The 25,545-nt window shown below is 45.0% G+C and overlaps 7 protein-coding genes, 2 long non-coding RNA genes and 1 other non-coding gene across 17 annotated transcripts; 7 read left to right on the forward strand and 3 right to left on the reverse strand.

The window, feature by feature from the left end:
* The first annotated feature begins 483 nt into the window (after positions 1 to 483).
* LOC115745993 (LOB domain-containing protein 12-like) lies at positions 484 to 1,509 on the forward strand. Its single transcript, XM_030681666.2, has 2 exons — positions 484 to 748; positions 1,073 to 1,509. The coding sequence occupies exons 1-2, from the start codon at positions 584 to 586 to the stop codon at positions 1,403 to 1,405; spliced, it is 498 nt and encodes a 165-aa protein (XP_030537526.2). The 5' UTR covers positions 484 to 583; the 3' UTR covers positions 1,406 to 1,509.
* Positions 1,510 to 1,963: 454 nt separating this feature from the next.
* On the reverse strand, positions 1,964 to 5,987 carry LOC115745975 (ferric reduction oxidase 7, chloroplastic-like). Its single transcript, XM_030681637.2, has 9 exons — positions 5,604 to 5,987; positions 5,426 to 5,525; positions 5,104 to 5,295; positions 4,724 to 4,958; positions 4,149 to 4,476; positions 3,805 to 4,069; positions 3,160 to 3,415; positions 2,667 to 3,078; positions 1,964 to 2,288 (listed from the first exon to the last, which is right to left on the reverse strand). Exons 1-9 carry the CDS (start codon positions 5,824 to 5,826, stop codon positions 2,119 to 2,121), a joined length of 2,181 nt encoding a protein of 726 aa, XP_030537497.1. The 5' UTR covers positions 5,827 to 5,987; the 3' UTR covers positions 1,964 to 2,118.
* Positions 5,988 to 7,279: 1,292 nt separating this feature from the next.
* LOC125315391 lies at positions 7,280 to 8,141 on the forward strand. The gene is made up of 2 exons (XR_007198640.1): positions 7,280 to 7,378; positions 7,989 to 8,141. It is a non-coding gene; the product is annotated as an uncharacterized LOC125315391 (long non-coding RNA).
* Positions 8,142 to 9,260: 1,119 nt separating this feature from the next.
* Positions 9,261 to 12,356, forward strand: LOC115745978 (UDP-glycosyltransferase 87A1-like). Its single transcript, XM_030681641.2, has 2 exons — positions 9,261 to 9,921; positions 11,385 to 12,356. The coding sequence occupies exons 1-2, from the start codon at positions 9,408 to 9,410 to the stop codon at positions 12,266 to 12,268; spliced, it is 1,398 nt and encodes a 465-aa protein (XP_030537501.1). The 5' UTR covers positions 9,261 to 9,407; the 3' UTR covers positions 12,269 to 12,356.
* On the reverse strand, positions 10,945 to 15,297 carry LOC115745994. Its single transcript, XR_004015989.2, has 3 exons — positions 15,287 to 15,297; positions 13,068 to 13,072; positions 10,945 to 11,077 (listed from the first exon to the last, which is right to left on the reverse strand). It is a non-coding gene; the product is annotated as an uncharacterized LOC115745994 (long non-coding RNA).
* LOC115745979 (UDP-glycosyltransferase 87A1-like) lies at positions 12,545 to 14,591 on the forward strand. Its single transcript, XM_030681642.2, has 3 exons — positions 12,545 to 13,147; positions 13,500 to 14,396; positions 14,438 to 14,591. Exons 1-2 carry the CDS (start codon positions 12,646 to 12,648, stop codon positions 14,381 to 14,383), a joined length of 1,386 nt encoding a protein of 461 aa, XP_030537502.1. The 5' UTR covers positions 12,545 to 12,645; the 3' UTR covers positions 14,384 to 14,396; positions 14,438 to 14,591.
* A 157-nt stretch (positions 15,298 to 15,454) lies between the features above and the next one.
* LOC115745983 (mitoferrin) lies at positions 15,455 to 17,411 on the forward strand. Its single transcript, XM_048280088.1, is given in 3 exon segments — positions 15,455 to 16,528; positions 17,090 to 17,300; positions 17,346 to 17,411. Coding segments are annotated over 3 exon segments (1,050 nt in total). The 5' UTR covers positions 15,455 to 15,745; the 3' UTR covers positions 17,402 to 17,411.
* Positions 17,412 to 18,222: 811 nt separating this feature from the next.
* TRNAG-GCC lies at positions 18,223 to 18,293 on the forward strand. The gene has a single exon. It is a non-coding gene; the product is annotated as a tRNA-Gly (tRNA).
* Positions 18,294 to 18,405: 112 nt separating this feature from the next.
* Positions 18,406 to 19,752, forward strand: LOC125315390. Of its 4 annotated transcripts, XM_048280094.1 has the most exons (4): positions 18,406 to 18,452; positions 18,547 to 18,719; positions 18,756 to 18,973; positions 19,415 to 19,465. In XM_048280094.1, exons 1-4 carry the CDS (start codon positions 18,413 to 18,415, stop codon positions 19,443 to 19,445), a joined length of 462 nt encoding a protein of 153 aa, XP_048136051.1. In that variant the 5' UTR covers positions 18,406 to 18,412; the 3' UTR covers positions 19,446 to 19,465. The 4 variants fall into 4 exon arrangements, with proteins under 4 accessions (XP_048136051.1, XP_048136048.1, XP_048136049.1 ...); XM_048280091.1 differs by lacking the exons at positions 18,547 to 18,719; positions 18,756 to 18,973 and adding an exon at positions 19,481 to 19,752 and having other exon boundaries at positions 18,988 to 19,446; XM_048280092.1 differs by having other exon boundaries at positions 18,547 to 18,973.
* Positions 19,753 to 19,801: 49 nt separating this feature from the next.
* LOC115745981 (shewanella-like protein phosphatase 1) lies at positions 19,802 to 24,401 on the reverse strand. 5 transcript variants are annotated; one of them, XM_048280087.1, is made up of 10 exons: positions 24,056 to 24,401; positions 22,720 to 22,820; positions 22,453 to 22,566; positions 22,019 to 22,231; positions 21,595 to 21,730; positions 21,306 to 21,481; positions 20,987 to 21,069; positions 20,821 to 20,890; positions 20,514 to 20,620; positions 19,802 to 20,148 (listed from the first exon to the last, which is right to left on the reverse strand). In XM_048280087.1, exons 1-9 carry the CDS (start codon positions 24,264 to 24,266, stop codon positions 20,534 to 20,536), a joined length of 1,191 nt encoding a protein of 396 aa, XP_048136044.1. In that variant the 5' UTR covers positions 24,267 to 24,401; the 3' UTR covers positions 19,802 to 20,148; positions 20,514 to 20,533. The 5 variants fall into 5 exon arrangements, with proteins under 5 accessions (XP_048136044.1, XP_048136043.1, XP_030537507.1 ...); XM_048280086.1 differs by having other exon boundaries at positions 19,802 to 20,091; positions 20,527 to 20,620; positions 20,987 to 21,075; XM_030681647.2 differs by having other exon boundaries at positions 19,802 to 20,212; positions 20,987 to 21,075.
* Positions 24,402 to 25,545: the final 1,144 nt, after the last annotated feature.

The raw sequence follows: 25,545 nt of genomic DNA on the forward strand, positions 1-25,545 counted from the left end.
ATTAAACCACCTTCTGGAAATTGAAATCTAAGGTAATTCAATTGGAAAAAAAGGGGGGATTACACCCGGAAGGCAGGCCAATTAAACTATTAATCATTATGTGGATGTGGAGAGAGAGAGAGTCAAAGAAGAACGTGGAAGCTACACAACTGCATGGATCGAGATTGCCAACCCATCACGCGCCTAGGGCGGTGGTCAATCTCTCCCTCCCGTTGCTCGTCTTGTGTCTTAAAACTTTAAAACAAAAAAATTAAAGTCAATAAACGACTTTACAGGGAATAATCCTAATCTCCATCTGCGATCTAGATAGTACGTTTTCTGATGGAGTAATTATGATGGTGTTTAGATTTCAAAACAAAACATGTGCATCCCCAATTTTTCTACACCGCACCAGGCTAGGCTAAACACGTCCATACTGTCGCCTTCGCCCTAGTATAAATGGGCATCCTCACATGCTCTTTTGTCTTCAACTCTAAGCTTGCGACAAAGTGCTGCTGCAACATATACTGAGGGTCTGGTTTCTTCTTCTTACGTCAAAAGGGTCGAGTGTTTTCGTGATACACAAAACTGGGGGAAGGGAATTATGGGAGGATCATCAGGATCTTCGCCGTGTGCTTCTTGCAAGCTGCTGAGACGCCGCTGCTCCAAGGATTGCGTCTTCGCTCCATATTTCCCACCCCACGACCCTCATAAGTTTGCCATTGTTCATAAGGTCTTTGGGGCCAGTAATCTCTGCAAAATGTTACAGGTCTCTCTCTCTCTCTCTCTCTCTGTGCGCGATCCGAAGTAGGTACCTATTTCTAGGTCTGTTGATCCATGTTGAGTAAGTGCAACTGTATTTCCGGCCTTTGATGCAGACATGATCTAGTGCTGCTTGTGCACTAATATTTTTTCCAGATCTATGGACACAACAATGATGGACTATAGAATCTGTGACGTTCAGCGACAAATGTGCGTCTGACATATATGTTTAATAGGATCGGCCAAGATGACTTCAGTCACTTTCAATGTTTCATAGGGCAGTTTCAGATCATTCAGAGTAATTAAAATGTCTGAACTGTTACTTTTGCAGGAACTTCCGGTGAATCAGAGAGGAGATGCAGTGAGTAGTTTAGTGTACGAGGCGAACGCAAGGGTGAGAGACCCCGTGTATGGGTGCGTAGGCACGATATCTTACTTGCAGAATCAAGTGTCGCAATTGCAGCTTCAGCTTGCAGCGGCCCAAGCAGAAGTCTTGTCCATGCAAATGCACCAAAAACCACATCTTGTAGAACAAGATAGTGACATGTCTTCTCTCTGGGCTGGGGACAACCTCAACAGCATCTCACACTACATTGCCGTTGCTTCTAATTTATCTGCGACTGTAATCCAGGATCCGCTTAAGAGAGAGTCCTTTTCGACTTAACTTCTCTGGCGGTGATTAAAACCACAAGTTCCACTTGTTCCACAGTTATATTTTTCCGCTCCGAGATTTCTCTCGAAGGATACATAATATTTAGAGTCCCAATTCGAAGGTCTACTCCAGTACTGCGTTAACCTGTACTCTCTAAAAGTGTATATGCGAATGCGTGCGCACGTACATGCACATGTACAGAAGGCCCCCTTGGGTGGGACTTGATAATATGCAACTGCTAAGAAGGGATATCCAGCGGTCCAAGTCCGAGGCCCCCGTATATCTGTGTGTGCGTGTGTGTGTTTCGCGCTCCGTCTAGCAAACGGAAGGGCCAAGTCTCGTCTCCATTGGAGGTACGACTCTGCAATTAGAGACTTATAATCACATTACTGTGTGTCAGCGAAGGAAGATGTACGACGAAGTAGTCCTCCAAGTCCTACTCTGGGTAGTTATCTTACGCTGTCAAGAAGTCAGTCAGTTCAGACCAAAATAGTTTACGACTAGATAGTCTTGTTATATGCGAGGCAGCAGTCAGACCAAAATGGAACTAGAATGTAGACAGTGTCAAACTCGGCAAATTGCAGCGTTATGTATAGAGCGAGGTGTAGATTAAAGATGCTGCCAGTTGAGAATAAGCTTCTTATTGGACACCTATTTGGACCCGTAAATAAAGCTCCCATACCAATATTGTTATGTTCCAAACTAATATGATCTCATGGTGAAGGCTACAAATCAAAGCTATGGCTGTTAAAATGGAAAACAGGGCTATTGCCCTTTCTTCTTAAATCCTGTGACCTGATTTCTTTTGCAACACTTGATTGAAGAGTTCGCGGACCGCACACAATTACACCAACATCCACACAACCCCAGGAATCCAAGACCGATCCAAAAATTTCTGCATACAAAGTTTCAAAGTGTCACCACCAGTATCAACATAAGATCATAAATCAGTAAGCATTGAGTAGTAAAATCTGAAGCAGCATTATCATGTATGGTAATTAGGAATTTAGACGATATGTATTGGTATCTGAAATAAGAAAACCCAAGTCATCTGCTTTATTAGACATGAAGACATGACAAGTGCCACCGACAACTCGAGAACTCGACCTTTCCTTAGTCAAGCATTGTTTTATTCTCCACATGGACTCAAAAGCGCCCATTAAGCTCTCTACCAATATCTAGGGAATGAATTTATAGCCCCAGTAGCATTTATTGACTTATTACCATCAAAACAACAAGATGAAACTAAGATTGTCAAAAGGAGATCTTTTACCTTTGAAGTCTGGTCTGTGACCATAGAATACATTAGTATTTTCACAAAGCTTGTTTCGTGCTGTTTCTTGATCCAGCGTACAGGCAATCCTTTCACTCTCTTCACTGTCTTCCTCCCCAGTTGGAGTCACATTTTCAAACCGATGCCAGAAGTAGATAACACCACCCCCAAAAATTATGACACTAACAACCATGCATCCCATAAACAAAATCCCTCTATACCACCATGCAGAAATGCTATATGGGTTTAGGTAGCACACGTCCAACAAAGCCAATGTTATCAGGAAGCCAAGAATGGAGACGATAACATAAGCTCCAGACCATATTTTATTTCCTGTACCAACCAAAACTGACATGCTTCCTCCTCTTGATCTTGTATTCAAGGATATAAGCTTCTCAATTTTACCCTCTTCCTGCAGTTAGCAATGGCCAAAGCCTCAAACTACAGAGTCACGGAAAGCAAATAATAGAAAAGAAACAGCAGCTTAACCTACCAAAGAAGGTTCTGATTCTCGAGTGACATACACGCGGATGTCAACATTAACTTTATCTGAGGAAGACGGACAAATAGAATCCATGTCAATGGTCGAAAGAAGAGAAATCTCGTTCGATCTTTTTACTGCCCAGATGATCAAAATGTCTCTTGGAAGACAAGGTTTATCATCCCTAACGCGATGAAGAACATCACTCAAAATCGCAAAGAAAGGGGATATCCCACTGCCTCCTGCTACCAGAATAAGCTTTTTATACCTGGGGGAACAATAAGGCAAACTTAGTCCTCCCCTAAAACATCTGACGAGAGGCTTCTAACTTGTAAGTGACTTAAACCAAGCCTATTAAACAAATTTCAAGCTAAGTTTATTCCATGATAACAATATAAATGGCGATGAAACAACAATTTGAAGTGCTTTTCTTGGGTATTCTTGATAAACCAGCATTTATATATATATATGGCGATGAAGTCAACAATTTGCTGTTCTTTTCTTGGGTATTCTGGATAAACCAGCGTTTATATATAGATGAGGTGAATGCTCTACATTGAATGCCATGGAATGTGTTTGAATTGCGCTGATTAGACTAATGGTAACAAATAACTCGCGTCGCTATTGTACATGCCAAAGTAATCGAAAAAGACTCACGTTAAGTGATATGGAGATTCATGCCCGTAAGGTCCCTCCACGGAAGCCACAATGCTAGCATTGGGTTCATACAGCCGTTGAGTAACCAGTAGGTCAGATACACTTTTTCCGAGCTTTCCCGTCCATTCCCCAACGGACTTTATTAGGACCGAAAGATGATGGCTGCCATCAAGAGGACTCGATGAAACACTAAAGGGATGCCACTGGAGCCAAGATATTTCTCGCACTCGCAGGAAGATGAAACCAAGAGCATTGTACTGTAGATCTGCAATATCACATGAGAATTACTTACGGTAAAGAGAAGTGCTCTACCCAATTAAAGAATCACGGGAGAAGTATCATACTCTTGGGTTTGGATATGACCAAGCTCACTGATCCACATGGAAAGGACGTTGCAGAAATTACATCAACATCCTTTCGAGACTGGCAGAATCTTAGAAACCGGTCAAGCATGAACAGGAAAATTCCTCCTGCTGCTTTGCTGACATACGTGTCACCAACGTGCAGAGCGAAGAAGATTACGAAGATTATGTAGAGTTGATGAGTGTAGAAGAAGAGCTCAAAAAATCTCTTTCTTACTGGAGGAAGCGTGGTCACCCACATGGTAAATCCAAAGCAATAGCAGATTATGCCTGCGAAGTTTGCACCGCCATCACTTTTCCACTCTATTATCTGCAGACATACGTAGAGATACGATTACGTCATGTGGCAAGAGCTTTCTCTAGGTTCCACCCACTTTGGGTAAGTGATATAGTCACAGTAATTGCATATCAACTCGTGAGCCACTTGCTTAATGCCATTCAGATTGAAATGTTCCGTAAATGGCAAGCATAACCACATCTCAGCTGCCGAAGCAGCACATGCATGAGTGAAATTATCTATTCATCCTAGTGCAAGCTAAGATAAAGTACGAACTTACACTTTTTAATACGATGCCTCGAATGAACCAAACAATGAAGTAGCAGAGTCCATGCATAGTCAGCAGGAACATGGTGAGATTCCCCAACCATACATGATATCTGGTAGCATGCTCAAAAGGGATGTCAATTAGGCGAAGAAGAATTGATCCCCTGGCAACTGGGAGAAATAAAAATGCCAAGCACGTCAAGGCAGTCAAACCGAATATATATGCTGACATTTGCAACATCTGAACCCTGAACAAGGACAGTAACTGAAGTTACTACAGTAGTCAGCTGTTGATGGTAGACATGAACAGAGCACAAACGTTTTGTTATAGGCACACAATATTGCAATACCTCACATACGGATAGCCAAGGCAGCAAAGACACACACGCATACCTCTTTTCGAAAGCGGTTAGATTGCCATAACTAGGCAACATTTCGAAGTTCACCACGGTGTACCAATAAACAGCCCAGAGCACAAACGCAACGAACATGGCTATGCCAATGAACTCGGCGGCTGTCACGACCCCAAACACGCCGTCCACCAACACCGGGAATGTCCCTAGACGGAGGCCTGGACTCTTCTTTCTACATTTGGAAAGAAGGGGAAAAAAAAAAAAAACAGCGGGGACAGTTGATATTAGACTCTGGCAGACCACTCGAGCAATTAAACAAACAAACGGGAGGCGCCATCCGCAGCAAAAGAAGTAATACATACTCCGTGAGAACGTCGTCTTGTCCTCCAGAAAGGAGAAGGTAAGGCACGGCAAGCACAGCTATCAACAGTATGGGTGCACAGTACAGCAGCAAAACGCTTCCTGAACCACATGAACACAGTCAGGGGCGAGTAGTGGAAAGCCGATTCTCACCACATAAACAGAAGTCGGGAAGCGAACCTTGGGTCCCGTAGAGAGTGCCGCTGGTGGCGTCCTCCCAGTAGGTGTAAAAGTCGGTGCCGACCTCGGTGGGAATGACGAAGAACATGGCGATCCAGGCGAGGAAGAGGGTCCACATGGCGAGCTTGAGAGTCCCCTTGGCGAGCGATTTGGCGAGCCTAGCGGCTCTGTTGGGGTGGCGGCTGGGGAGAAGAAGAGGCTCGGACCCACGATGGACGGCCATGGCGGAAGGGAAGGACGGAAGATGGCTCGTGGGAAGGGGTTGAGGAGGCGAGGCATGGCGGAGATTAAAAACCGGTGCTGTGACTTCCGAAGCTCAGTTCTTGTCCCACCTGAAGTTCAAAAGAAGCCGCGACCAACGACTCTCGGCTCATCTAATTTTCCTCGTCTCGCCGAGTGGGATGTGGGCGACGGTAAGACGGCTGAGGTCTCTGTCTCCGCAGTGCAGTTGAGTCCGCCCTGCAGCAGAGGAACTTGAAAATTGGTTGGGTTTGGTTGGTTGTCGCGCAAGGGTCCCGCGTCTCGATCTCTGCAACGGGTTGCAGTCCCCATTCCACCGCCGCGAGGGGCTAAAAAGCCCAGTATGGCCTTTAGGCCCGCGTGTCAATTTTTTTTTTTTTGGGTCGAAGGCCCACATGTTAATATTAAACCGGGCGAATGGGTCCCTGCCCAACAGGACGATCTGATCCGCTAGCTGCTGCCATTAACTCGTCCGTCCCTGATGCAACCAGACGTTCTGGTAAACAACCGAGTATATCTGCATCACGGCACCCCAACCGACACGACGCTTTAACTTCAAGGTCATTCCGGTCCGAACTCAGTTGGTATCACCGTCCAATTCTTTTATAGAGCACCAGTTTTAGCTTAACTCTTATTTACGGCCCGAATTATTTTTTTGTTTTCATTGCTGGCCCAACTTTTTGTTGCCTCGTGCTCTTTAAGGGAAGACTATCTTCATCCAAAGTCGTCCATGTATTGGCAGTATTGCTCTACAGTGGATTTTATTCGTTCCTAAACCATCGGATGACACAATTTGGAGCACGGGATGGTCGATGGCCCAAAGCAATGGCAACCACCGCCATCGTCGTTGCCCTCACTTCACAATCTCACACGAGCAGTCACTAGAAGGTGGTCTCTCACCATGCCCGCCCGGCACAACACCTCCACACACCAACAGCCCCCACCCCTTTTTAGATTTACCTTAGGTTTGTGCCACATGACCCAGATCTACATTATGCGTAAAATTTTAAAAATGTCACATGGGTTTTCACAAGGGCCAACAAAACACTAATCAAACTTAATTAAAGGACTTTTGCAGGACCATTTTCAAAAAGTACACTAATGATTTCGAATAGGAAAAAAAAAGGGTAAGTATACCGCAAGTACCATAATCTTTATACGGCACTCATTTGAGTGTTATAACATTTTTTTTGTTCACTTAAATGTCATAACTTTAAAAAATCGACCATTTAAGTGTCATCGCTTACGTACCACCACCGGCAGCCCCTGGGGTGAGGGGCGGCTCGCCCTAAGACCGGGGGGCGCGTAAAGGCCCTCGCCAAAACCGAGCAAGGCCTCTCGCGACCCCGCCGGCCATGGCTCTCCAGCTTAGAAGTCGACTAAAACCGCTACCTAGCCCTTCCCTCATTTGCTTCTTCTCCAAAACGCTAGACTCGGTTGCCGAATCGCCTCAATGCAATTTCACTCCCAGCGACATTGACTCAAAGCCGCAGTCTTCAACGCCACATGTCCATCTCTCTAATTACTTGAGTGAGGTCAAAGTCATTCTTTTTTCAAAAGCAACTTTTTTTTTGCTTCTGGATTTTACTCTAAAACCGATTCTGATTCTCCAAAACCGATTCTGGAAACAGAATCAGAATCAGAATTATTTACGTTACCAAACAGCATTCTCATTTTTTATTGTTATGGGATGAGAATAAAAAAAAGAGAATGGTTACCATGCAGGTCCTAAGCAGTCAAATTTAATTAAAGGACTTTTGTAGGACCATTTTCAAAAAGTACACTAATGATTTCGAATAGGAAAAAAAAGGGTAAGTATACCGCAAGTATCATAACCTTTATACGGCACTCATTTGAGTGTTATAACATTTTTTTTACTCACTTGAATGCCATAACTTTAAAAAATCGACCACTTAAGTGCCATCGCTTATGTGCCACGCGAGGCCTCTCGCGGCCCCGCCGGCCATGGCTCTCCAGCTTAGAAGTCGACAGAAACCGCTACCTAGCCCTTCCCTCATTCGCTTCTTCTCCGAAAAGCCGGACTCGGTTGCCGAATCGCCTCAATGCAACTTCACTCCTAGCAACACCGACTCAAAGCCGCAGTCTTCAACGCCACATGTCCATCTCTCTAATTACTTGAGTGAGGTCAAAGCCAGGCTCAAACCGGAGCGTAACAGGAGCAGCAACAGCAACAGCAGCAGCAGAAGTGATATAACATACCCACTTTCTCATCTTCGTTTCCCGCCTTGAATGCGCCGGACCAACAGCCTTTGAAAGCCGCTTCCCTCGAGGAAATCCGGCAAAACTTCTCCGAGTTCCATCACCAAGTCCAGGCAAGGGCCCCCTTGCCTAGATCTAGCGAGGGCCTTCGCGCTCTCGCCCTCGACCATCGAGGCTACTACGGCCGTTGCACGGGGCCATCACGGCCACGCCGGCCCGGGGTGAGCCAGCCTTCACCCTTTGGCTAGCCGAACTTGGTCGGCGATGCTTGCCGGTGACCCTCATAAGCCAATGCGGAAAAAGCCAGAAAAAGAAAAATATCAAAATAAATAAAAAATTAAAAAAATTCTAGAAATTTTAAAATTTTTAAAAAATCCTTGTGTCACTAAAAAAATAAATAAAATAATAATAAAAAGTTCACGTAGGATGATTTCTTGGAGGTAGCACTCAAGTGAACGATTTTCGCCGGAAGTGGTACTCAAGTGAACGATTTTCCTCGGATGTGACATTCAAGTGAGCCAAAAAAAAAAAAGGTTATGGCACTTAAGTGAGCTCAGTACAAAAATTATTGTACTTTCAGTGTACTTACCAAAAAAAAAAAAAGGTAGCGGGACGATTTTCATTTTCGAGCAAAGTTTCATGGATCTCCAACCGTCAAATCTACTATTTAGAAGAGTGGAACCAAGTTGAAGTTCATTAATTTGTTGCGGAAGGCGAAAATCAAGGCTTAATTAACCCAAATCGAAATAACATTTTTTGTTGTTTTTACTTGCTTTTGCCCATCCTTATAGTGGCAATCATATAAGTGCGCAGAAATGAATGGATCATAACGAGTAACGATGGCTACTTAGATATGGAACCGGGGATCCGGATAGTCCAACATTGGGGTTTCCGTGACATGCTTACCATTACTCAAATCAAACCGTCCAAATGAAAATAGATGGCTTGATTTGAGAGAGGGTTGAGATTCAAAATTTTTTAAACCCAAAAGAATTCCCATCCAAATTTTTTCCCTCCCCTCAACAAATGACGTGGCCCATTCTTGGCCGTCCATTTTTATTTGGACGGCTTGATTTGAGTAATGGTAAGCATGTCACGTAAACCTCAATGTTGGACGATCCAAATCCTGGAACCAGACGTACCGGCAGCCAAACAGGTGACTCCTTGCAATTTTCTCCCGGCGCAGGGGGCTTTTCAGTCATTTGCCGCTCTGGCCATACCCTAACCATATGGTGTTATATCCTTCTCCCTACCACCATTAAGCACTTGAGAGCACAAAGCTGTAAGTGTAGATACAACTCCAAGCAGCTTCTTCACTTCTTCATCATCCTCTTTTGAACTCAGATGACGCTCTTCGATTGGGATCCGATTGACCTGGAATCAAAGCCGGCCTCGGTTTGCCACGTAGTGGCCTTGCCTTACCCTGGCCGAGGCCACATCAACCCCATGATGAACCTCTGCAACCTCTTGGTCTCCAAGAAGCCCGACATCCTCATCACCTTCGTCGTCACGGAGGAGTGGCTAGGCCTCATCGGGTCCGAGCCGAAGCCTGCTAACGTTCGCTTCACCACTGTCCCCAACGACGTACCGTCGGAGCTCCATCGAGCCAAGAACTTCCCTGCCTTCCTCGAAGCCGTCTTCACGAAGCTGGAAGCTCCGGTGGAGCAGCTGCTGGATAGGCTGGAGCTCCCAGTGGCGGCTATCATAGCGGACACGTACATGCTGTGGGCGGTTAGGGTCGGCAAGCGTAAGAATATTCCGGTGGCTACGCTCTGGACGATGTCGGTCTCGGTGTTTTCGGTGTTCCATCATTTCGAGATGCTGAAGCAGAAGGGCCATTTCCCGGTTGACTTGTCAGGTGCGCATAAATATTTGAGAAACATGGCGTTGGATGCCAATTATTTTAGAGTCTTAGTTGACGTGATTAATTAAAGCGTCCAACTGCTCAATACTTGGCATGAGGGACAATTAAACAAAAATAATAATTTTAGAACTTTTTGATCAATTTTCCGGATTAATATATATATGATGCTTCGGAGTACCCGTGTCTCACGACACAACCCCATTATCACAGATCATAAGAAGATGATCAGGCGTTTACATTATCCTTACCTTCACGGAGATTTTTACTTGTAAACTCAAGAAAACCATCATAAAAGATCAATGAAACCTACTAAAGTGATGATAAACCTATGTATACGCCTAGTCCTCTAGGAAAAAAAAAGTGATTTCTAGAAGAATGATCCGATTGTTATCTTACTTTTAAGAAAATTATAATCCACTGTATCATATAAATAGTCTCATCCTTGTAATACTCTTAAACGTAGTAAATATTCAATACGTTTATACTGGAGCAGTTGCATCCTATTGACGGATACGACTAGGTGTTTTTTGGCTTAGCTTTTCAAAAAGGTCAATTTGAATTTTATGGTGAAATGAAAAGAAAAAATATATTAATGTAGATTCCAAAAGAATAAGAAATATTTGAGGGTGTCAAATAGTTGGGATGCTCACCACAAGTTTGACCCAAAACACCAGGTTCAAGGAAAAATTAAAAAAATGGTTTTGATTATACCGAGATAAGATCTGTGCAGATGGGTAATCTTCTAAATTGACGATGGGCTGGGTGGCGGGGGCTCATGCAATCTGTGTTATCCATGGCCCAGGAAAAAGAAATCACCTCGCCATTCTTGGATTGATTGCTTCCTAGGGTTGTGTAAATGTACGAAGCATAGGCCCGGGGAGAGATCACTTTCCCTCCATAAATGCCAACTTAAATGTTTCACCAACCTCGTGCTCCGGAGGACTCAGCTACCTTACTACGTGCTGCATCCTCGTCTGGTGCGCAGAGTCCACAGCGTTAGCACAGTTATTGTGGTCTAGATTCGTCGATGGAGGGAGAACATTTTAATCAAGAGGCGAAAATGACGGAGATATATTGAATGAAGAAAGAATGTTTTGCCGGTGTTTTGCTTCTTAATCATCCCATTGTAACGACGAGTCATGTATGGTCCCTTCAGTCGCGTTGCCATTCAGTCCTCCACTTCGCTCTCTTTCACCAAATTGACACAAGTTGGTGATAGTGACGAAAGAATGTTATGGTGCCAATATCAATCCAAGTCAAAAGATTTGATTCCGGGGAAGAGTTTCCAGGACCAGCGCAGAAACAACATAATCCAATTTAGTTTTCTGAGGAAACCCACGGAATTGTTTGATGAGTGTAAGGTCATGGTAACCTCGTAATGAAAGTGAAGTGCGCTGAGAAAAACCATAGAAGTGATTGGATTCGACTGTTTCCTCTCTTTTTTCGTGTGTTGGCAGAGAGAGGAGAAGAGGAAGTGGACTACATTCCTGGAGTCGCCAAGACCCGCCTCGCAGATCTTCCTACGATCTTCCACGGAAAAGGGCGCCAGGTACTGGGCGGAGCCCTGGAGTGCATCGCATGGGCCTCCAAGGCCGACTACTTCCTCTCCACCTCCTTCTACGAGCTCGAATTCCCTGTCGTGGACGCCCTCCAATCTCAACTATCTGCGCCCGTCTATTGCGTCGGCCCAACCATCCCCTTCTTCGACGGCGAAGGCGACAGCGGCCAAGACGTGGCTTATCTCCGATGGCTCGACTCTCAGCCCGGAGGGTCGGTCCTGTACGTATCTCTCGGGAGCTTCCTCTCAGTCTCGGAGGCTCAGATGGAGGAGATGGTGGCAGGGGTGCGGGACAGCGGAGTTCGGTTCCTGTGGGTGGCACGCGGGGAGACGTCGCTGATCGGGAGCGCATGCGAGGAGGACATGGGACTGGTGGTGCCCTGGTGCGAGCAGCTGAAAGTGTTGTGCCACCCTTCGGTGGGCGGGTTCTGGACCCACAGTGGGTGGAATTCCACGCTGGAAGCCATCTACGCTGGGGTCCCCATGCTGACGTGTCCCATTTTCTGGGACCAAGTCCCCAACAGCAAGCAGATCGCGGAGGACTGGAAGATCGGGTTGAGGGTTACGAAGGAAGGTGGTGGTGATGGTGGTGAGGATTTGGTCACCGGGCAAGAAATTGCACGGCTCGTGAGAAAGCTGATGGACAAGGAAAGCGACGAGGGGAGGGAAATGAGGAGGAGAGCAAGAGAGCTCGGAGAGGCATGTAGACGGGCAGTCGCGAGAGGCGGATCGTCGGACCGGAATTTGGATGCCTTCATCAGTGATATTTCAAGGGCTGAATGAATCCAATCGAGGGGGTTAAGTTTGCTTTGTGATTCCAAACAACCATTTCATTTTGTTCAATCAAAAACTGTTCCCCCATTTTTTCCTCTTTGGCACTTGAAAGTTCCAAAAACAAAAACAAAAAAAAAAGTAGAAAGAAAGATAAGTGGTAAGACTCACCGAGTCGCAAACAAGTGTAGCGCATGGGTGACTCGTGGTGACTGCTTTCGATTATAAAAATGTCAATAATTTAGTGTATCGAGTTGGTAATGGGACACCATAGCCCTGATGCTCTGGTCAAAAGTAGATCGCTTGAGTGAGAAAACCCTTCTTCCTCGACAGCTCCTTCACCCCACACCTCGCCTCTTCCTTCCTTTCGTTTTTTTTTGTTTCTGGACATGGATGCGGCTGAGCTTCAACGTCAACCATGCCACATAGTGGCGATGCCTTTCCCGGGGAGAGGCCACGTCAATCCCATGATGAACCTCTGTAAGATCCTAGTTTCCTCCAGAAGCAGACAACACCCTCCTCTTATCATCACCTTCGTTGTCACGGAAGAGTGGCTGGGCTTCATCGGCTCCCACCCCATGCCCGGCAACATCCGCTTCGCCACCATCCCCAACGTCGTGCCCTCCGAGCGGCTCAAAGCAGCCGATTTCCCTGGCTTCTACGAAGCCGTCATGACGAAGATGGAAGCTCCGTTTGAGCAGCTCCTGGACCGGCTCCATCCTCCCGTGACTGCGTTCTTGGCTGATGTCGAACTGCTCTGGGGAGTCGGTGTGGGTAATCGCAGGAACATACCGGTAGCCTCGCTCTGGACCATGTCTGCTTCCGTGTTTTCCATGTTCCATCATTTTGACTCGATCCTGCACAACAGTCATTTTCCTGTGAATTTGTCTGGTGAGTCGATGCTTGCCAAATAGCGCTGATGATATGCTGAATTGATAATCCTACATATCTCGAATAAGTTCACTACAATTTGGTTTGGTTTAATTTTTTTATTTGTCTACACGAGTCAACCACCTAAAATTGGTTTCCTTGTTGCAACTAGCTACCGAAATACAAAGCCTTTAAGCAAAACAAGCGTCCTCTCTCTTTTTGAGTTCCTTCGATTTTCAACCAGCTTAAATAAGGCTTTGAGCTTTACAATCTTACATACATATTACGTGCCATGTCCATGTACAAACAATAGATTTAGTGAATATTCATTTGTCAACTGTAACTTAAATGATTCTACCTACTGATGTGCTAGAGCATGGAGCGCAGCGTGTGGAGTACATTCCAGGGATTTCTCCCACGAGTGTGGCGGATCTCCCCACCAGGGCTGATCCACGAGTCCTAAAGCGAGCCGTGGAATGTGTTTCGCAGGTGTCAAACGCACAATATCTGTTATTTACTTCTCTGTATGACCTTGAACCTCGAGTCGTGGATGCTTTAGGAGCAGAGTTCTCTTTCCCCGTCTTGCCTGTTGGTCCAACAATACCTTTCTTAGACATTAGCAGCAACCATTCTACAGGGTCCGATGATGTTCCTGCCCACCTAAGTTGGCTGGACTCCCAACCCGAAAGATCAGTCTTGTACATCTCATTGGGAAGTTTCCTGTCAGTTTCAATGGACCAAATGGATGAAATAGTGGCGGCAATGAATGAGAGCGGCGTTGGCTACTTATTGGTGGCCCGTGGAGAGACTTCGAGGTTAAACACAAAATGTGGGGAGAGAGGATTGGTCGTGCCTTGGTGTGATCAGTTGAGGGTGTTGTGCCATCCTTCTGTGGGAGGGTTCTGGACACATTGTGGGTGGAATTCAACACTGGAGGCTGTATTTGCTGGCATTCCAATGCTCACTTTTCCAATATTTCTAGATCAACCCTCCAATAGCAAGCAAATTGTTGAAGATTGGAAGACAGGGTGGAGGGTGAAGAACCAAGCGGATGCTGATGAAGAACTTTTCACAAGGGGAAAGATTCGAGAGCTCGTGCAGCGATTTATGGATCTTGAGAGCAGCGAGGGAAAAGAAATCAGGAAAAGAGCAACAGAACTTAAAGAAATTTGTCAGAGAGCAATTACAGAAGGAGGATCATCTAACAGGAACCTTGATGCTTTCATCCGACATATATCACAGGGCAATAGCCGGTAAACATAACAGGCATCTCATATGTCCTCAGGTGAATGGAAGCTATTCTATTTGTTAGAGTGAGGAGCGGCAGCTCTCTCCTGGCAAGTTGTGCTCCTACATATATGAAGACAACTTGAATGAGTGTCCATCCCTTACTTACTGTAATTGACAGATAACAGCTTCTTATGACGTTTATCTATTACCTTTTCAATTGAGCTAGACGTTACTGTCATAAGGTGGTGGATCTTGCTTTCACCGAACATAATGATGTTCCATGATAAAACACCTGCCAAGGTTTCCTTCACTGGGTTCAGGCCCATCCTACCAAGCAACACGAAGCACTACTGTTCGTGAATACGCCAGGAAGTCCAGATGAGCACGACTTATTTGCTTTATGTCCAAGTTTTGATGCTTGCTTCCAGAAGTAATGACTTTGAAGTTGGAAATTGCAAGTACTAAACATGTAAGAATTCACGCAAAGCAATCGCAAGGTTGTACTCTGAATGTCAGTTATGACCGCCATGTAGGCTGCTGGGGAATGTGGACTAGGTTGGGCCACAATCTCATGAATAGCAAAAGTATCCGGTCCTTGTTTTGTTTCTCCCTGGAAACAGGGGTAGCTGTTCATTTCGTTTGTTTTTTTTTATGAAGAAGGATATTACATCCCGACAGCTCAAAAGCTCACAGATAAAAGTAGCATCAGGTGAAGAGGAAGGCAATTGGCGCGGGAACTCTGCGGGGAGTTCCCAGGAAAATGTATGTATTCAGTCTAGAAGACGATGATAATACAATTCGAACATGTAAATGGGATGGAGTATGTGGCCAAGTTTCGTTGGGATTAACAGTTGATGTTTCTTCAGTCAAAAGACTAGAAAGGTACGAAGTACCCTGTATGCCAGTATGTGCGATACCATCTCCCGGGACAAGTGTTGCGCGAATGCGACAACACAAAGCCGAAATCGAACTCAACGAGGATGCCGTCAACAAATCAAACACGACTCTCTTTCCTTTTGGCCTCTTATCTTTATCAGAAAGTCGAACATTTTAAGGTGTCGACGGGAGGACGAGAGGTTTTACTTGTCAGTCAGATCCTTTTAGCTGAACTAAAGAAGTGATCGAAAGATCCTTATTTTCGGCAATTCCAGATTAAAGGAAGAGAAGAAATTTATCGTTTTTAAACTTCCACATGACCGTGGGATGGAAACTTTCTTAAATCTTGTGATTATTCTGCGGTTTCAATTGTAGATTCGGTTTCAATTTATCTTTTCATGCTCCTTTGGGGAAAGAACTAGAAATTCTGCCGTCTCTCTCAAGTCGGCGACTTTACTGCTTGGTTTCTTCCATGACGCACCTGGCGACTCGACTCAACTCTCACCTCCATCCATGGCCACAACAGACGCCTCTACCACATTCCAGATCGCCGAGCGACGCTCTCTTCCTCCGCCGCCTGACCATCGCTCCGAAATGGAGGCATCCGCCCACGACGGCCTTCGCTTCTGGAAATTCATGATTGCCGGTTCCATCGCCGGCTCCGCCGAGCATATGGCCATGTTCCCTGTCGACACCGTCAAGACGCAAATGCAAGCCATGGGCTCTTGCCCCGTCAAATCTGTTCCTGTCGGAGTAGCACACTCGCTCCGAACCATTTTGAAGTCGGACGGTCCGATGGGCCTCCACCGGGGCATAGCCGCCATGGGCCTCGGCGCCGGCCCCGCTCACGCCGTCCACTTCTCTGTCTACGAAGTCTGCAAGAAGTTCTTCTCCGGCGGTGACCCCCGCAACCCGGCCGCCCACGCCATTTCCGGAGTGTGCGCGACTGTGGCGAGCGACGCGGTGCTCACGCCGATGGACATGGTGAAGCAGAGGCTGCAGTTGAGGGACAGTCCTTATAAAGGAGTGTAGGATTGCGTGAGGAGCGTTTTGAAGGAGGATGGCGTCAGGGCCTTTTATGCCTCGTATAGGACTACGGTGTTCATGAATGCTCCGTTTACCGCTGTGCATTTCGCGACGTACGAGGCGGCGAAAAGGGCTTTGATGGAGTTCTCTCCAGAGAATGCGGATGATGACCGGTGGGTGGTTCATGCCACTGCTGGCGCAGCTGCCGGGCCAGCGGCGGCGGCGGTCACCACTCCGCTCGATGTGGTCAAGACTCAATTGCAATGTCAGGTACGGCATAATATACGAAAGAATATAATTCATATATTTTTAACCTTCTGATATGAATGAGGTCGAGATCGTCAAATTTCAGAAGGGAATATTCTGGTTTGTTTAGCCGAGAGATAGTAGAACCGTCCTAACACGGAAGACGCTGCAAAAATAGCCAAATACTACTTTGCTAATGATCCGAAACTTGTTTGCTTAAATTGCTAAGACTGTCTCATTGTCATTCTCAGACTGTCGGATAGATTATAAGGCCTCCTGCTGCTTCAGTGTTACCACTCGGATTGTTCGATGAGCACCTATTTTTGCACTATGAGCACCTATTTGGTCGTTTGGTCATTTGGTTATAGTAGCCGATGGCCTAGATATTAATCTGCAACAACAAACGAGCACGGATATGGGCCTGATCTTTTCCTGCTTCTGTGTTCGCTGGGTAACCTACTGCTTGCCATGCTATGCTTTCATTGGCGAACGCCCCCGGTTGATGAGTTGTTTTAAGCGCGTTTTGAGTTGCGATTTGCGGTGCGACCAAGTTCTAGTCATTGTAACGGCTTTCATATAGTGTTGGGTGTCTGCGGTTGCGACAGGTTCAAGACCACCGCAATAGGAGATGTCATTGAGTCGATAGTGAAGAAGGACGGATACAGAGGGCTCATGAGAGGATGGATTCCGCGGATGCTTTTCCATGCTCCTGCCGCCGCCATATGCTGGTCTGCATACGAAGCCTCGAAAGGCTTCTTCCAAGAGCTTAACAACCGCCGAGATACTGATACAGCAGTCACTTGAAAATTAGAGGCGGAGGTCGACATTGTTTTTCCCCTGGCATCATACCACCACTTCTTTTTCCCATTAAACAGAGAGAAGGATAAGCATAGTTAACCCAGTTACAAGTTACAACAATATAGCTCTTCAACATGTGGATTGAGGTTGAGAAAAAAACAGCGGATTCGGCGCTATTGACATATGCTTGTAATATCACTCACCAGAGTTTGATCCTAGCGATTAAACTTATTGAGTAACTCATTGCATATACATCGTTTGTGTTGAGATTTTGGAGAGCAGACCTTGCACTGATTCATACAAAAAATATCACTCGTTTCCTACCATCCATTTAGAGAGACATTATGGTAACTCACGTATGCAGGTCTTAAAAGGATGATGGCCAAACACTTGTTATACGGTGACTTACTCTCCACGCAGGACTAAACACAATGGGGAGATGTGATGGTTGATCATATGAGTGGGGTAAACTAGAGGTTATGCACAATCCCTTGAGATCTAAAAGCTGGGCGAAAAGAGATAAGTTTATGGGTTAGACTACTCCTCCAACCCACAATCCATTTCATTGCTCTAAAAATCTACACCCGCTCTCAACTTTGGTAATATGCTCATTTTTCAGATTCATAAGGTTTTATTGTATCTCCAGGATGTCAAATTTTTGCATAATTTTAGGGAAGGAAACCCATGTGCTGAGTCATTCACTCTTGTGATGTGAATGATACCTTAGTTTTAAATAGGCCACCGAAAGATTTGATTCCTTTATTGTTTGGAGATCAGGGTGGATCAAGTTTTGTTAGGTGAGTTTTGGTGTAATTTTTAGACTTTGCCCCTTTCATTATTCAAAAAGAAAAAAGAAAAAATGGGTGAAGTCCGTAAATTACATTTAAGTAAATTTTTTTAATGCGACTTATCAAATGAAAGCACCAGTGGTCTAGTGGTAGAATAGTACCCTGCCACGGTACAGACCCGGGTTCGATTCCCGGCTGGTGCACTTCTTTTTTGGCCTTCTTTGCTTTTTCTTTCGTTAAATATCTATAATCCTTCTGTGTCGCCACTTCCGTGCATTTGAGTTGCCAACGCCCGTGCACGAGCAAGAGCAAACCCAAGGCCATGAACGCCGTGCCCTTTACATCTCCCAATCATATGGATGGTACAGTTTTGATCGTCGTTCTCCTTTTTTCCTCTCTTGCTTCGTTTCTCTTTTCCTAATTTTGGTTCCTCATTCATCGTCTCTCGATTTGCAGAGAACGGCCGCGGAAGCGACACGGACTCGAATCCCGATGAAGCCCCGGAGTATTACCAGCCGATCTCCGTCGCCGATGACTCCGACTCTGGATCGGACTCCCCGGTCGATTTTCCCCAGCGTCTCCCCAACGGCTACTGCGTGGAGAACGGAGTGTCATCCCTCAGCGTAAACGACGGCTTCGAGCTAACAAGCAGCGACGATGACGGGGACGATGAGGGGGAAGAAGAGGAAGAGAGAGCGAGAGAGGCTTATGATGCAGCCATGAGCAGAGCTTTCAGGGAAGACGAGACCCGGAGGAATGCGCCGTTGACGCCTCACGACGCCACGAGGGTGATGGAAGCCATGCGTGGAGTCTCGTTCGGTGGACTCGCTCCCGATTGGGCCCAGAGCGTGCCGGAGGATCAGTGGATCGAGCGTCTCCGGAGGCTCCGATTTGCAGAGAACGGCCGCGGAAGCGACACGGACTCGAATCCCGATGAATCCCCGGAGTATTACCAGCCGATCTCCGCCGCCGATGACTCCGACTCTGGATCGGACTCCCCGGTCGATTTTCCCCAGCGTCTCCCCAACGGCTACTGCGTGGAGAACGGAGTGTCATCCCTCAGCGTAAACGACGGCTTCGAGCTAACAAGCAGCGACGATGACGGGGACGATGAGGGGGAAGAAGAGGAAGAGAGAGCGAGAGAGGCTTATGATGCAGCCATGAGCAGAGCTTTCAGGGAAGACGAGACCCGAAGGAATGCGCCGTTGACGCCTCACGACGGCACGAGGGTGATGGAAGCCATGCGTGGAGTCTCGTTTGGTGGACTCGCTCCCGATTGGGCCCAGAGCGTGCCCGAGGATCAGTGGATCGAGCGTCTCCGGAGGCTCCGGCAGCCACCGAACACCCCGAATTGATTCTCTGGGAGACGGAAGTTAGGGGAATTCCGTATGCGCTATGGAAATTAGGATAATTCTTGTCTTGAGTGATTAATGACTTGATGCGGGGCCGAATGCCCAAAAGTTGTTTGAGGAAATTTCCTGAGAGACTATGAGATTGGATAGATGATGTAAGGTTTTTCTGCATTTGGCATTCATTTCCAGAAGAGTACTGTCAAAACATACTGTAAGGTGAATGAGCCGGAGGAGGGCACATTCAAATTTTAATTTTAGCCTAATAAGAGACATTCCACCTCGGTTGTATGCCACTTTTCTTGTTTGTCTGAACATTTGCTGCTCCATACACCATGCAAGAGCCTCCTCAACCTCAAGTATTGTATGTGCGGGGATTTGTTGGTAGTATATATTCCAATTTACAGTTTCTATGTCCTCCATATATATTCAATACACACGGGATAATCCTTCCCGCTCAGTAACAAAATTGTCTTGAAGAATCATTACTTAACATTAAACTAGATTCCCCTATGAAAGTTGCTCTCATCCCATATATCCACCACCAAAGAATCTGTTTCTTCTCTGCTTGTGAAAACGGCTTCGGTATTCAAATACCGCGATTCTGTTGCCGCAGAACTCACTAACGAGAGTGTGGGACAGGTGGTGAGGACTACAAATGCAGAACAAATTCGAGTCGGATTCTGGCTTCCACCATCAAGTTCATCGCCTGTTCCGGGAAAAAGAAAGTTTTGTTATGCTTGGGAGAAAAATGAAAACCAATACTATTACTTCTAAAAATGTCGAGAAGTGAAATGAAGAAGAAGAAGAAGAAGAAGACAGAATATGAGCGGATTCAAACTCTTGTATGTGGAGGATCCGTAATCTCTAGACGCTTCACGTTTTATTGATGCAGAATCGTTTTATAGTTTTGCCTAGTATTCAGCAGACGAAGCTATTGCCTATGTATCAAACACTTAACCCAAGCTCCGCTAGGCATGTAAGCACGTGATGAAACACCGTACACCATATCATTATGAAAAACTACTTGGGCAGCCAATGACAGAGTGAAAAACAGAGCTCTCGGAATCATACCGTGTTGCTACACCTCTAGTCTATGTGTAGTCAACAACTTGTAAATCACTAAGCATGTCCCTTCTTCCCTTCACAGCCCTTGCTTTACCATCCACGATCTCCAGAACCTGAGGAACAGGAGTTAAGAAGCATATCCTGTCAGTGTCGATTCTCCTTTGCCTCAACTGAAACTAAATCTTAAGGTGAGCACCAGTTGTGAAACACCTATGATCTCTCAAAGAACATGCACCATTAGGCAGAATTGAAGTCCAAATTTAATCTTCCATCAAGGAAGGACCTTTTAAACACCATAGAAAGACCACTCTACCTCAGGTCTTGAGTTAAGAACTCCGCTTGACATCCCAACATCAATCCTCCATATGCTACAGTTGTATTCACTGCGATTTGTACCCAACAGGATATCAAAGAGTATGAGATTACTTAGTATACGACAGGTGTTTCCCACTTCACAGGCAAACTGTATAGTCTCTTACCAATTTACTCCAGCAGTCTGAGGAGTATGCCCCACCACCATTGCCTTGGCATCCACAGCTTGCAAAGTCTCTTCGAGAATAGACTGTATATGGGGAGTCACGTCATTTGCCTTTTATTAGCATAAAAGTTGACAGGCATTAACTATACGGAGTTTTCACGATAGAGAAACAATCAAGAGGTCGCTCAATGGTTGGAAAAGAGCTTCCTGCTTTGAAACCATAGTCATTGTGTATGGTTGAAAGATAAACAAGAATATAACAGATTCCCAAATCAGACGATTAGTAAGATGAAGAACTTGAAGCTGTTACAAGCTCTTGCCTGTCTGATTTGATAATCCTCGAGATCCGATACATCTCTCGAGTACAAGCGGCTCCAAACAACACTATCATATCCCTGTGTGGCCATGAAAGGGAGTTGAGGACCAACATCACTTTCAGAGAGACCTCTCATCCAGTTAGATACTTCAAAGTTCATCCTTTCAATACCGTAGGCAACTAGCAAAACACCAACACTTCCGTCAGGCATCCCAGGCTAAATTGCAGCAACAATCTGGACAGGATATGGAGAAATTGTACATAGACTTTATTCAAGAGTAGAAAGTCTTTACCATGGTGAGGAAGGAGGCCACCATGACAAAAGACCCAATCATTGACCTTGAGAACAACAGCATGCCGTGCCAACTCACATGCCAATGGACCACCAGGTCGCAGTAAGACTGATCTGGCAATAACCCCCTTCTGCCTCTGTCCTAAATTTCCATATAGCCATGCATAAATCCAAATATCACAGTAACAAACAATACCAAGAACTTCTGGAAAGATATTGACCATTGATAATTTCAGCAAAACTTGTGATGCTTTGGGTCATAGAGCAAGCTCTCTAGACTTGGTATTTATAGCCAATCCATATCTTCTTAAATAGTTAGATTCAGATGATTCATTCAAATACGTCTTGATCGGAGGTTAGTATAGATGTCATTAAGCAGTAATACTTTCCAAAGTTGCATTGTTTCTGTCAAGAAATATCACTACCTTCACTAAATTCCATGAGTCCCAATAATTTGGAGATGTCTTCTGGTCTTGCCTCCACCTTCCAGACGCAGCAACCCAACCAGGAAAAGCTTCTTCCCATTCATATCCATAACTATCCAAATAGTCCAGGAAGCCCGCACACTCTTCGAATGCGCCAGATTCAACATATCTGAAGTCCCCTCCAACATTCATGGTCTCATGATTCCCATTGATCTAAGACAATTAACAAACATCAAAATACGGGAATTTCGAGAAGAATATATGATGTCTGGCATTTGTTCATTAGTGATCCGCAAATATCTGGACAGTTTCCAGAATGTCAAAGATGCATGTATTGTGATGATATCACCATGTGCAGATACACACTAAAACACGGTGAAGTGAATTGTTACTGAGAAGTGCCTGAAAGTGCTTCCATTTTCAGCAATACAAACCTGAAAAATGGCTCCACCTTCTTCTTGTGCCTGTTTACCCATGGAACGCAACAAGGATAAGATGGCTATCTCGTTTTCTCCTCGATCAAGTATGTCTCCCAGCTGAACCAAAACCTAAAGCATGGGCCAAATGTTGATTTATCAGATAATTAAAAGCTCGTATCAGAAGCCTTCTCATGAAGCAACTATTAAGCTCAGATCACGATGAATCGCTTGATCAAATCTATTTAATTCGTATTGAAAGAATCTATTAGACTAACGGCATACCGTTTCTTTACCAGTCCAATTGTCTTGACCATCTGAACTCAAGACACCAGCCATCTGAAATGCACGTCTTGCCTGCTCAAGATCACCATGTAGATCCCCAACTACATAAACAGACAGAGGTATTATAACTTAAACTTAAAGCACAGGGTCTTATTTTAGCTTGCATGGTTGAAATATAAATCCCTTTCCTCAGAACAGGTCCATTAGAACTGGTGGGTCCCATAACATAGGTGGAAGCCGGAAGGATCGATCAAGTGAGGCAACGTCACTTTAAACCTATCTGTATTACCACAGCTAATCAACTAATAAGCAAAGCTCCTGTCTCCCAAGTTTGAAAACAGCTCGGCAACTCAAGAAAGAACAAATTGACTGGACAGTTGGTGCACCTCACCAGGGGTGAGCATGGTTCCAGGGTAGAACCGAGAACCTGGAACCGGAACCTAGAGGATCCCGTCTGGTTCTAGGTTCCAACGTATGCGGGGTAGGTTCCAAGTTCTAAAAATTGAGGAACCCGTTTCAACGGATAGGTTCCAGGTTCTAGAACCCGAACCCTAAATCTTGAAATAAATTTTTATATTTTTCTTGATATATATTTTTACACGATCCTATAATATTCTATGACATCCGATGATAAGTGTATAGTTTGGAGCCAAACAAATTTTTAGGTTTCGGGTTCCAAAAAATGATAAACGTGTTTCAATGAATTGATTTCGGGTTTTAAATATAACATGTACGGAATCTAAAATTACTCATCTCTACTTTCTCTTAGATGTTATAGCGTTCGCTCTCATTTTACTTAACTAAAAATGAAAAAATAAAATAAAATAAAATAAAAAAAATTGATAGGTTTTCGGGTACCCTCGAACCGATCCTAGAACCTATGATAGGGTAGATTCCAGGTTCCAAAGTCTGACGGGTAGGTTTTAGGTTCAAAAAATTGAGGAACCTGTTCCAACGTGTAGATTCCAGGTTTCAAGTGGAACCTGTAAGAAATTTGGAACATGGAACCGCTCACCCCTACACCTCACGCATTAATGCACGCCAAAAGCTAAACAGAGTTGAATAGTAGCATGTGGAGGTGAGTACATGTCTAATACTCGTTCGAATTGATGAAAGAAAAGGAAAAGTCAATGATGCTAAAGCCTCAAGGAAACCGCAATCACAATTCAGCTGCCAAACATAGCAACAGGAAGCTAATCGGATTCAGAAATAACAAAAGCAACGACCCTTTTGAAGTTGAACCGATTTCAATCGGATAACGAGGCCCAGTTGATTTCACCCGGATAAAGAATACTGAGTAAAAGGGGTTGGAGGGTGAAGGGAGAAAAGAACGAACCGGCAACAATACGACGACCAGGAGCAGACACGAAAGTTGGGGGATTCCCATTTATTACAACGGGCTTCAAGCTTCCAATGCCGCCGCTACTGTTGCTACTCTTTGGTGTTGTTGAACAAGGAGGAGAAGGAGAAGAAGACGAAGCAGAGGAAGCTTCTATTAGTCTGCGAGAGTGCGGCGAGGGCAACAAATTAAGACAGAGGGAAGCCATTGTTATTGGTTAGTGGTTCCTTCCTTGGACTCGGTCGGATAATGAAGGCATATATCCTCGTATCAAAGACGCAGGGGAGGAGAGAGAAACTGAAGGCACCTTCTTTCTGCATCTTTTTTTGTTTTGGTTTTTGGTTTTTATGGCCACCCGCCATAGATTCGCGGGGAGAGTTTTTGGCCATGTAATTTGGCGGATGTGTGCATTCGCATCGTCCATAGGATCTTTTGTGTTTGTTTTTTTATATTCCCTTTTTGCGGCTCCTCTGTAATGTTGCGTACGTTTTCGTATCTTCCTACTAGTTTTGAGGGCCTAATACCAGGAAAAAAAAATTCCAACTTTAATACCTGTCCTAATTATATTTAATTTTTTTTATTTCATGAAAAACTCTCAACTTTTACTTTTATCATAATTCTACCACCGCCAGTCTTACGTCCATAATCACCGTTAGTTAATCTTATGTGACTTGAATTTTCTTGCCGAAATTATCAATAAATTTTCGAAATTCGAAAATAGCAGGTTTCGAGAACGATGAGACTTGAGATCGTTTGTCCAAATAATTAGATCTCTATGTCTACCGGTTCTTTACGGGGAGAATTCGAAATGCGCCATTTTGAGTGGCTTTATATCTCTCAATAATATACAGAGGAAGCACACAATAGAAGATAAGTTGGGTTATTTTTTTTATGTCGGGTTTACCGAGGAGTAATTCATTAACAACGTGCAAATGTTACGTTGGATTAACTAATGATGATTATGGACGGAAGGCTAACCATTGTAGAATTGGAACAATATAGGTTTCACTTACCTGGAATCTCTCCGTTGGAACAGGTTTCCTAATTTTTGAAATCTAAAACCTACCATGCATACCTTAAAACTTGAAACCATACTCACCCCTAGTCGAAGCTTCATTGCAAAGTCAAGTGACCACTTAGAACCCGAAACCATGCTCACCCCTGGTCGAAGCTTCGTTGCAAAGTCAAGTGACCACTATTCGGGACCAATGTACGAAGGTCCAAAACTATGTGCGTCTTGTTTTGTTTCTTTCTTCTTCTTCTTTTCAAAGATGATTTTTCGAGTTGGTCCATCAATTATGAGTCATTCATCAGTGACAGCCGGTTCGATTCAATTGTCATGGGAGGATGATTGGCTGGACGGCGATGACGATTGGTCTTGGTTAGATACGATGACGATTGCCCAATGGTCGGAAGTGACAATGGTTGGTTATTGTGGCGGCGGTCCTTGCATAGCGGCCGACAAAGCTGGACTCCATCATTCTATC

Source organism: Rhodamnia argentea, chromosome 6, assembly GCF_020921035.1.
Source record: "Rhodamnia argentea isolate NSW1041297 chromosome 6, ASM2092103v1, whole genome shotgun sequence".
In the NCBI taxonomy this organism is placed as follows: Eukaryota; Viridiplantae; Streptophyta; class Magnoliopsida; order Myrtales; family Myrtaceae; genus Rhodamnia; species Rhodamnia argentea.

Coding starts and splice junctions, on each gene's coding strand:
- LOC115745975 (XM_030681637.2), bottom strand. CDS start 5,826: ATGGCCGTCCATCGTGGGTCCGAGCCTCTTCTTCTCCCCAGCCGCCAC. Junction 4,959..5,103: donor CTAACCGCTTTCGAAAAGAG/GTATGCGTGTGT, acceptor GTCCTTGTTCAG/GGTTCAGATGTTGCAAATGT. Junction 3,079..3,159: donor GAGAATCAGAACCTTCTTTG/GTAGGTTAAGCT, acceptor TGCTAACTGCAG/GAAGAGGGTAAAATTGAGAA.
- LOC125315390 (XM_048280091.1), top strand. CDS start 18,413: ATGAACGCCGTGCCCTTTACATCTCCCAATCATATGGATG. Junction 18,453..18,987: donor ATCTCCCAATCATATGGATG/GTACAGTTTTGA, acceptor TCCGATTTGCAG/AGAACGGCCGCGGAAGCGAC.
- LOC115745981 (XM_048280086.1), bottom strand. CDS start 24,266: ATGGCTTCCCTCTGTCTTAATTTGTTGCCCTCGCCGCACTCTCGCAGA. Junction 22,567..22,719: donor ATTGGACTGGTAAAGAAACG/GTATGCCGTTAG, acceptor CCCATGCTTTAG/GTTTTGGTTCAGCTGGGAGA. Junction 20,621..20,820: donor TTCTTAACTCAAGACCTGAG/GTAGAGTGGTCT, acceptor CCTGTTCCTCAG/GTTCTGGAGATCGTGGATGG.
- LOC115745979 (XM_030681642.2), top strand. CDS start 12,646: ATGGATGCGGCTGAGCTTCAACGTCAACCATGCCACATAGTGGCGATG. Junction 13,148..13,499: donor TTTTCCTGTGAATTTGTCTG/GTGAGTCGATGC, acceptor CTGATGTGCTAG/AGCATGGAGCGCAGCGTGTG.
- LOC115745993 (XM_030681666.2), top strand. CDS start 584: ATGGGAGGATCATCAGGATCTTCGCCGTGTGCTTCTTGCAAGCTGCTG. Junction 749..1,072: donor ATCTCTGCAAAATGTTACAG/GTCTCTCTCTCT, acceptor TTACTTTTGCAG/GAACTTCCGGTGAATCAGAG.
- LOC115745978 (XM_030681641.2), top strand. CDS start 9,408: ATGACGCTCTTCGATTGGGATCCGATTGACCTGGAATCAAAGCCGGCC. Junction 9,922..11,384: donor TTTCCCGGTTGACTTGTCAG/GTGCGCATAAAT, acceptor GTGTGTTGGCAG/AGAGAGGAGAAGAGGAAGTG.